General features: G+C 32.0%; 1 protein-coding gene across 2 annotated transcripts in view; it reads left to right on the forward strand.

The window, feature by feature from the left end:
• Mios (meiosis regulator for oocyte development) overlaps positions 1-10408 on the forward strand; it is a 35248-nt gene extending 24840 nt beyond the window's left edge. For both annotated transcript variants that reach the window (XM_026391560.2, XM_026391559.2), the window contains exons 9-12: positions 2379-2531; positions 3684-3888; positions 9093-9222; positions 9953-10408. In XM_026391560.2, coding sequence (XP_026247345.1) covers positions 2379-2531; positions 3684-3888; positions 9093-9222; positions 9953-10049 — 585 coding nt within the window. In that variant the 3' untranslated portion in view covers positions 10050-10408. The remainder of the gene's footprint in view (positions 1-2378; positions 2532-3683; positions 3889-9092; positions 9223-9952) is intronic.
• Positions 10409-10736: the final 328 nt, after the last annotated feature.

The following is a 10736-nucleotide window of genomic DNA, read 5'->3' on the forward strand; positions in this document are numbered from 1 at the left end:
AATCCCAATGACTTGGGAGGCTGAGGTGAGAGGATGATAAGTTCAAAGCCATCCTCAACAATTTAGTGAGTCCCTAAGCAACTTAGTGAGACCCTCAAAAATTAAAAATAAAAAGTGCTGAGGATGTGACTCAGTGGTTAAATGCCTCTCAGTTCAATCCCCAGTACCAAAAAATAAAAGTTATTGGTTTCATATTATTCTGGCCTCTGGCATTTCTGATGAGAAGTCAATTATTTTTGTTTTCTTATATGTGATCTTTCATTTTTCCTTGGGCTTCTTTCAGCAGTGGGACACTGATGTGCCTTATTGTGGATCTTTTTTATCCTGCTAATAATTGACTGAGCTTCTTGGATCTGAAAGTCAATATTTTTCATCAGATTTGGGAAATTTTGAAGCATTCTTTTTTTAAGTATTTTTTCTGCCTCAATCTTATTCTCTTTTTCTACTTGGACTCTTCTGCATATTTTAAACCATTTACTATTGTCCTTAGATGCCTGAGGTTCTGTCTATTTTCCTTCTGTCTATTTTTTCTTTGCCTCTGTTTTTCAAATTGAATCATTTCTGTTGATTTGTTTATTCATTCTTCTCTTACCTCCTGTCTGCTATCAAACTTTTCAGGGAATTCTCAATTTTAGTTATTTAGTTGTAGAATTTCAATTTTGTCATAGTTTACATTTCTCAGCTTAGATTCCGTATTTATTCACTTAAGTACTATTTTCCTTTAAGTCTTTGAACACAATTTCTTTGAAATTGCTGCATTAGTCTTTGCTAACATATGGGCTATTTTAGTTTAATTTCTGTTGACTCCCTTTTTCCTTTAGTTTGAACTACATTTATTAATTCATTGCCTAGTGGTTTCTTCATTGACTATTAGGCCTTGTGTAAATGATATTATTTTTTTTTTCTTTTTGGTAAATGTTCATTATTTTGGAAGTGGAGTTACTAGCTGATCACTTTGAACTTATATTTTCTTAGGAATCTGTGGAAAGCCCAAGGTATTTTTTAACTCCTTCTATTTTGGTCAGGCTCAAACTCTATTAGTTTCCTCTGTAGATCATGATGTAACTTGATTTTAAGCTTGTCAAGGCAGAACTAGAGAAGACTTGACAAATATGAATTGACCACATTCTAATTGGCGTAATCCTTATTGTCATGGAATAGAAGAGGATATGAAGCTATCTAATTTTTCTGTGGAAAAAAAAAATTTTAAACCTGAGATAATGTGCTACTTTAACACTTAGTCCTGCTTAGTTGGCCATGTTTAGGATTAGAGTAGATATCTTCTTTCTTTATGAAATGAATTATCAAGAGTTTCTTACATGTTCTTTTAGCTAAATTTAACTGTGGAAATGAGAATTGATATATAATAAATGAAAGGTATACTATTTTTGATTAAATATCTAAAGATCGATTGTATTAGCTGTTACAGGTTTACACCCTTTTTCTGTAAGTAAAGTATTTGCTAAATTTTCTCTAACACTTTACTTTTCTGCCTGGCCTTTTAGTAACACTGGAGAAATTAGGTTTCAAATTAACGTTCAATGTGTCCTTGGAAGTAGAGTCTTTCAGTATTTCTCTGTGTTGTGAATTGTAGGAGACAGTCTTGGACAGGGCTAACAGTCTTATGTGAAAACCCAAAGGAAGCACCAATGCAGTGTGAAAGTCATAGCAACCAAGGAAAATACAGCTTTAGGAAAATTCTTACGCACAAGAAACTGAAGTTTTTAATGAGAACAATTCTTAAGAAAAACCAAATTGCTGATTTTTACTGTGGCCTATGGGTGAAAAAGCTAAGAAAATGTTTGGTTTAGTTTCCTCCCTTCCTTATTATTTTAAGGCAACAAATGTATGTTTTAATTGAAGGCAAGAAAAAGAATGGAATAGACAGATTTAACAGTTAATAGATGTTCAAAAGCAGCATTTCATTGTCACAGTACTTTGCTAGATAAGGACAAGGCTCAGTATTAGTTTACATATTAAGCAATTTTGGTCTGTATTTAAAGAAGGTAGTAAAAAGGATTTGTGAATCCAGGGGTTTTAATAGTTGGGACAAAAGGTATTCTCATCACTGTTTATTGCCTTCAACCAAGAAGGTGAATTGTTTTCTCCTGACTCCTTAAACTCAACTAAAAGAGAATAACACTTCCCTGACCAAGTATGGTAAGAACACTGCACATTCATATCATTAGTGAAGACCACTTAAAGTAAATTAATGGAGCTTTCATCCATTATTTTATCTCTGTTCTCTGTAGGAGTCAGTTTTTGGCAAAAAGGAGGCCTGTGTCTTCTGTGTGGCTCATACACACATGACACCCTGAATTCCCTGGTTTAAACCACAATCTTTTGAACAATTTGAAATAATTTGTGTTTTCTTTTAGGGTTCACCTTTAGATGTTCTTAAAGATGAAAGGGTTCAATACTGGATTGAGAATTATAGGAATTTATTAGATGCATGGAGGTTTTGGCATAAGCGAGCTGAATTTGATATTCACAGAAGTAAGTTGGATCCCAGTTCCAAGCCTTTAGCACAGGTAAGTATATTGTTTGTGAAGTATCAAATGGTAACAGTTTAGAATTTAGTTTAATAAATTATTAGTAGCTCATTCTTTTGCTTATATTGTTTCCATTGGTGAAATCTAGACTGCACTTTATTCATGATCTTCCTATTCTTTGGTTCTCCCACTTCCTGAAAATGGTCTTCATATTCTTTGGTTCTCCTGTTTCCTGATAATCATCTGAGGTGGCCTGAAATAGAGCAAACCACAGCAGGTTCAGAGGATCTTAGGAAAACCTAAATCCTAGGACTGTCTAGAACTTTTCAGTACATGTCTAAATTATTATGTGATCTTAGAAATCTGTGGTTTTTTTCTGTCCTGTTTATGTGCAGTAGAGGTAGATTTGAGTAATTTTCATTTTAAGACTGTGTACATATATTTATATGTCTGATTGCTCATGGAAATATTTTTATTTAAGCACTAGTTTAAAAAACATGAGATTGGTTATCCTATAAGACATGTGGCACGATAACATCTGTATTTTCATTCATGTTATATATTAAGTTATCCTCATTGTGAGCACTGGATGGTGCTATTTTCTTATTTTAGGAAATTGACAAATTGGTGTGCTTATGTTAAGACAACCAAAGTCCTGGTAAAATAGCATTATATCGTATATGTTACTAATCTATGTAAGTGATTAAGAACTGAGGAATTTATTATAAAAGCAAATGAATAGCTTCTATTGCTTTTATTCCAAAATTTTAATAATTTACCATTCTATAATCCTTAACTCCTTTTTTATCTTCGGAACAGACTGTTTTCTTTGTAAGGAAATTTTGTTCAGAAGATACTGAATTTTGGTTTAGAAATCATATTGGGATATTTCATAGTGGCCCAATGTGAATTCTAATGTCCTTTTTAATTCTAAAATGTTGGAATCTAAAGTTGTTGGGTTTTTCCACTAATATCAATAACATTAGGAAGAATATAACTAGAAAAGCTAACAGAAAGGAAGTACCCAAATAATGAAAGTAAGTAGAAATTTTAAATGAGAGCTAGTCAAACTTAGCAGATAAATCATTTTGCAATATAAAAGTTTTAAAAAATTATTTTAAAATAATGCTTGCATCAAACTTATTCCATTGATTTGCATTACATTTATTTCTCCTTTCATTTGTTTTATAGGTGTTTGTGAGTTGTAATTTCTGTGGCAAGTCAATCTCCTACAGCTGTTCATCTGTGCCTCATCAGGGCAGAGGTTTTAGTCAGTATGGTGTGAGTGGCTCACCAACAAAATCTAAAGTCACAAGTTGCCCTGGCTGTCGAAAGCCCCTTCCTCGATGTGCACTTTGCCTCATTAATATGGGAACACCTGTTTCTAGCTGTCCTGGTATGACATAATTCTACAAGATATTTTTCTCAGTCTAAACTCTTCCTACGTAATTTAATACTGAAAATAAAATACATACTAGCTTGAATTTGTATTATTTCTAAGAAAGGGCATTTTACTGGTTTGAAAGCCTTTGTGGTCCTTCTGATTTATAAAATCTGTACATAAGAAGTAAAATCTGGAGCTGGGGGAGTAGCTCAGTGGTAGAGCGCTTGCCTCACAAGTGTGAGGCACTGGGTTCAATCCTCAGCACCACATAAAAATAAATAAAGACATTGTGTTCATCTACAACTAAAAAAATTTTTAAAATCTTTATCCATGATATCTCAGGTAATTTCATAAATGCTGTCAAATCTAAAATTTGTGAGAAAAGCTTAAATATGAAGTAATCTCAAGTATACCATGCTATTTCCACTAATATCAATTCTTTCATATTTCATGTTCAAAAAACAGTGTGCCCACATCTATTAACAAATACCTTGTATTTCTAAGGAGCTTTTGATAGTCTCATAGCTTTTTTGTCATTTTTTTTTAAACCCAGTGCTTTGCATATGCGAGGCAAGCACTCTACTGCAGCTACATTCCAAGCTACCCACCTGCTTTTTTTTTGCAAGGGGGGGGGCAGTTGTCAAGGAGACAGGTTCTTGCTAAGTTGTACAGGCTGGCCTCAAACTTGCATTTCTCCTGCCTCAGCCTCCCATGTAGTGGAGGGTATAAGTGTGTGTCATTGCACCCAGCTTTTAACATTTCTTATTTCATCCTGGAAACGACCTGAGAAAGACATAGAGAAAAAATTAATCTCATGTCCCTTGAGTTCTGGGTTTTGGTGCTGTTCCTGTTTCTTAATTACCTACTAAATGAATTTGATTTTAAATGGTTAGAAATTGTTTTTTACTATTTATAGTAAACACATGGAAATTTTCTTGATAATAGTAGAGAATTGACCACGATATACCAGTGGCTGGGAATACTCCAGCTATTCAATAACTTGGAAATAATACTGTGGCTAAAATTTTATCAAAAACATTTTAGATGTTTGCAACATTGGTATAATAAATAAAGAATTAGATGTCATAAGGTCTGTTTTAGTACTAATTCTATATTCACCTTGTGACATTCAGTTACTTTAGCATTCTTTAATATAAAAGTGTTGGGCTAGTGATTCTTACTGGCCTTGATATTTCATAATTCTCTACTACTTATTCATGTATGTAGTCTACTTTATTGTTATATTAATATCTGTGAAAGTCTGACTGGCATTGTTGGCTGAGTAATTATTTTTCAGTCTAGATGCCTTTTATTAAAAAGTGAAAACAATAAGTAATATTTTTAAATGTACATTTTTATTTAAATTTTAACCAAGAGTTTTTATTCTGTTCTTTGCATGCTAACAGTTTTTTAGGCCTGCCTAATCCTAATAAAAAATAACAGTTTAAAATATCTACTACAATTAAAGAACAAGGAAATAAAGTGTACAATAAATAAGGCATATATGTATGTGAACTGACATATAGAAATAGTTAAATTTAGTACATCTTCTGGTCCATAAGAAGGAGATAAGGATTATTTGCCTTTTATTGACACCTGAGTGCTGTTCCATTAGCTTTTCGGTCTTTTCTATTTTTGAAATAAGAAAAGATAATAATTTTCTAGAACTTAAAATAAAATTTTAAAACATTTCAACTCTCTGTTGTAGAGTGTAATAATAAATACTCAGATTTATCAGATCTTAACATTTTTCCATGTGTGTTTCAGAAGTTTATCTAGATATGCTTCAGAAATAAATTCTTTATGTAATATATATTTGAGTACTTATTTTACTAAATATGTTAAAACATATAACAAGGTGAAATCCTTCATGGAACTTATGGTGTACAGTAAGCATAGATAACTAATATAAAAGAAGAAGTCATGTGTTCTAAAAAGAAGTCCTGGTACACTGTTCTTCATCTGTTATTCTAAAATCTATAGAAAGATCTAAATATGCAGAGGATTTTTTTTAATATTTGGTTTTTAGTGGACACCATATTTTATTTTATTTTTATGTGGTGTTGAGGATCAAACCCAGCGCCCCGAGCATGCCAGTCGAGTGCGCCACCGCTTGAGCCACATCCCCAGCCCTGCAGAGGATTTTTTAAAAAATGAATTTACAATAATCTCATTTGGCAACAAAACTTTTCAGAATTAACATGAAGCTAGTAAGATTTTTGCTTCTCTTTGTAAATATTTGTATTTTTCACTGTAAAAATGCTTATGTTTGCTGGACGCAGTGGTGCATGCCTGTAATCCCAGTGGCTCGGGAGGCTGAGACAAGAGGATTTCGAGTTCAAAGCCAGCATCAGCAAAAAGCAAGGTTCTAAGCAACTCAGTGGGACCCTGTCTCAAAAATACAAAATAGGGCTGGGGATGTTTCTCAGTGATCAAGTACCCTTGAGTTCAATCCCCAGTACCCCTCCCCGCAAAAGAAATGCTTATGTTTTTGATCACAGATTGCTACCTCAGACTTCCACTTCACTGGGTGTATTACACAAAATATACTTACTAATTATATTTCTAAACTCTAAAAAATTCATTCTGAATTTTGAATCACACTTTACCCCCGCCCCCCAATTTGGATAGGGAATATTATATTAAGAAAATGTTAGACATTTTGAAAGAGATAAATATTACTTTTATATGAATGATAATCTGGAAAGCTTCAGGATGAAGGTATCACTAAACTGGTCCTTTATCTTTTGGTAGATTTATGCATGTGAAGATTTTGGGGAATACTTTCTAGGTATAGACTAAGATTTAAAAAATATGAACTAGGATAAAGAGAATAATAAGTATAAGTACAGAAAGTATATGGGAAGTACCAAGCATTTCAGTATGATGAGAATCTAGGAAATAGAGTGATAGGATTATTGTAGGAAAATTTAGGGGGAGCCTGAATATGATCTTCAAAGATATTGCCGAAACATGTTAATTAGAGAATGAAAAGCATATTTTCATCAGAAGAATCCTATTTCCAAAATAAAACAGGAACCAATAGAAATCAAATACTGTTTCATGGAAGTTTAAAAGTGCAGGCAATCAAATCTCTCTGGTGCATCTGCCTATCATGTTTCATAATCCAAATAATTAGAATTTCCATGAGGTTATTTAACTGAGAGTTGCATAGTTTTGTATTCAGTTGTATATTGAAGGCTAGAACTCTGTTGAAATAGTTCTAAGTAACATTCTTATAAAGACTATAAATTTTAAACATTATTTAATAATTGTTTATTAGTATATACTGTTATAAGTAGTAGATACATTACAATGAACAAATATAATAATCTCTGCCCTTATAGAACTTAACTTCTAAATGGTAACATATTTGTTAAAAGTTGGATTATATGCTGGTTTTCTTTTTATTTTTCTTATTAGTGCATAAGTAAAACTCTGCTTTCTCTTCAGTATTTTCTAGTACTTCTCATAATTTGTTATAGATCTTTTCAAATTTGAAGTCACTTGATCTTAAAAAAGAACCCTTTCCCTTTTTAGTGGGGTAGACCTTAGTATTTCCAGTTTCATTAGAAAAACCTAAGAATTAGCCTACTCCAGACTCAGTCTGTTTTCTGTGTATGTTAGAAGTTACAAAAACGAAGTGAAACTCACTCATGAAAGCTTTACACAAAGATATAAAATAATGCTCTATAGTATCAATATTTTTCTCTTTCTCTTCCCCCTTTTCTTTTTTCCCCTCTCAATGTTAATTGTTGATAAGATGTTAAGAATAATTTCAGTGTACTTACATCTTAAGCAGTACTTCTACATTCTTTCACCTTCATATCATAATTGAAAATGAATACTTTTAGAAAGACTCCTTGACTCTTAAGACTATTTCTGTGGTCATTAAAGTGTGACCAGCAGTGGTCTGAGGGAAATTTTGATTATAGCTTCCTGTGCAGTATGTCTTAGTAGGTTACGTTTGCTTTAATTAGACCTAACAGTTTTATTTAATATTTTTCTATTTTGGTCTCTAATTTTTATGGGGGGGGGTCCTTAAAATAGTTTGGTTTGATTTGTGGTTTTAGAACAAAATACATCCAAGTTAGCCAAAATCAGTAGAGTGAGCATTTTAAGAACACTAAAACTTACATAATGATGTATGGTCATGTACATGTATAAATACTCTTATGCATTTTTCCTTAAATTTTTGTAAACTGTGTATAATATATATAGGAGTGTATTTATCATGAACTATAATGAATCAAATATTAAGATCCCCTCCTTTGTTTGTCACTGTCTATACCAATACTTTTGATCATTCTTCCCTGTCTTCTATCTTGTATCTTCCCCCAAGGTAGCCACCATACTAAATTGCATGTTAATCAGTCTCCAGCTTGAATGTACAATTTTATCATGTTTAGTTTGCTTATGTTAAGAATTTTATATAAATTATATACAGAATTAATTCTCTTACTTGCCTTTTTAAGCCCAGTTTTGGACTTTCAGTTTTTTATTTTATTTTATAAATGAATATATCTGTGGTTTATTTTTCAATACTGAGTATTTTATTCAGGACTCTAACACAGTTTTTGCATTCTTTTATTGATGAACATTTGAGTTATTTCCAGATTTTTACTATTATGAATAGTGGTGCTAAGAACATTCTTATAGGTCATCTTTTGAGAAGTAGAAAAGCTTCTCTGATGTATTTACCTAGAAGTAGAATTGCTAAATCATAGGATTATGATATTGTAAGATTCTTATTGCTGACATTTTACCAAGGATTTTTGTCTTTTCAGGAGAGAGATTGATCTATAATCTTCCTTCCTTGTGTTATCTTTGTCTAGTTTTTGTTAGCAAAGTTAAATCTGCCTCATGAAGTACAGTGGGAAGTTTCTTGTTTGAAAGAGTTTATATAGATGAGATGTCCCTTCACTGTTGGCAAAACTCATGTATAAAATAAGCTTGATGTTTTATTTATGGAAATATTTTAAGCTGTTGTAAAGCTGTAACTCATTGTTTTATAGTTGGTTTTGATAAAATTTATACTTTTCTTTTGTATGGACTATTAAAAATGTAAGACAACCCCTTTTGCTCAACATTTATTTAATCTAAACAGCATCAATATTGCTATTTCAACATGATGTGAAACATAGTCTTAGAAAAAGCATTTAAGAAACTTAAAATATTGTGATATAGTTAATAAAGATATTTTTCTTTTCCTATAGGAGGATCCAAATCAGATGAAAAAGTGGACTTGAGCAAGGACAAAAAATTAGCTCAATTTAACAACTGGTTTACATGGTGTCACAATTGCAGGCATGGAGGGCATGCTGGACATATGCTTAGTTGGTTCAGGTAATCAGTACAGTTCTTTTATAAACTTGGAGTTACAGGATAGAAAGTAGACAATCTTTTAAGTAGTTTAGGGTATTATTGTTATTGTTATATACTGTTAATGTATAATGAAAGGATGGATTTCTTTTTTACTCTTAACAGATAATTAGCTACATTTTCATCATTAGAGAGCCAGGTAACCTTAAATTATAAAATTAATTTTATGTATATTAAACTAGTGGCATTACTTAACTTTATTTGGGGAGAGGAAATGTTTACAGTTTTTTGCAGCTGACTGAATATTCCATAATTTTTCATGTAACTGAATTATAAATATGACATATACCAAACTGCTATGTCAGTTCTTTTCTAAGTGACCTTGGTATATAAGAGGTAAACACCTCATGTAATGGAGAATTTCTAAACCAAACTTAACTTCTGTTTTGAATGGTTCCAGTGGTCGTATGTACCTGTCATTGTTTCATTGGCTTTAATTTAGAATCTGAGCATTCTTACCACTTTTACAACTGTGAGATATCTTGCTATATATAAAGCAGTTCAGAAACTTCCTCAAGTTTAGCCTGGCAGATATTTCTAATTTTTGTAATGTTTTGTCCCTCTGGGTTTTAATTTTCTGTTTTTTTTTCAAATGCCATTTTCAAAACTTTCATTAAGATACATAGATATAGATAAATATGTGCACATACATATAGTTTGGAATTGTAACTGTTATTTGACCTTTTTTTTTTAGGGATCATGCAGAATGTCCTGTGTCTGCATGCACCTGTAAATGTATGCAGTTGGATACAACAGGGAATTTGGTGCCTGCAGAGACTGTCCAGCCATAAAATGTTATCACCTAAACAGAAACCTTCAAGTGTGGAGCTTTCTAATAGATGTCCTTCATAGCTCAGAAACATACCTCAAAATAAGTCACTCATGACATTCCTATAATGGGAAAATAAATCATTCTATCAGATCAGCAATTTGATGTTTGAATGATTTTGATGTGCTTCACAGAGACAAATGCTACTGAAATGAACATCAGAATGTGGATATGTTTTGTTGAGTAGGTTGGAAAACTTCATTTGGAAGAGCTTTCTAGGGTTTTGTGAAAATTATGAATGCTGTATTAGCAGAGTTTCTGCAATAAGAAAGAACAAACCTTGAGCCTATATCTTTGAAACTGAAATTGGATATCTTTCAATAAAAGCTATATACTTTTACAATACAGTGTTCAGTTCAGTGATTCAGGTGATAGTTTAAATGTATTCATGCATAGATTGCTTTTAGATAAAATTTAAATTCATGATTTTTTTTCTAGACAGCTCCTAACACACACTGGATAATAAATTTTATCAATATGTATTGATACACACACACACACACATATGTGTATAAATGCATGTATGTATGTGTTTTTATTTTTATCTTTTCAGTACCAGGATAGAACCAGGGCCTCCAGCATGTAAGGCAAGTTCTCTACTACCAAGCCATCACTCTAGCCCCTTTCATTAAAGTTAAAATTTGGGATG

Source organism: Urocitellus parryii, chromosome 3, assembly GCF_045843805.1.
Source record: "Urocitellus parryii isolate mUroPar1 chromosome 3, mUroPar1.hap1, whole genome shotgun sequence".
NCBI lineage: Eukaryota > Metazoa > Chordata > Mammalia > Rodentia > Sciuridae > Urocitellus > Urocitellus parryii.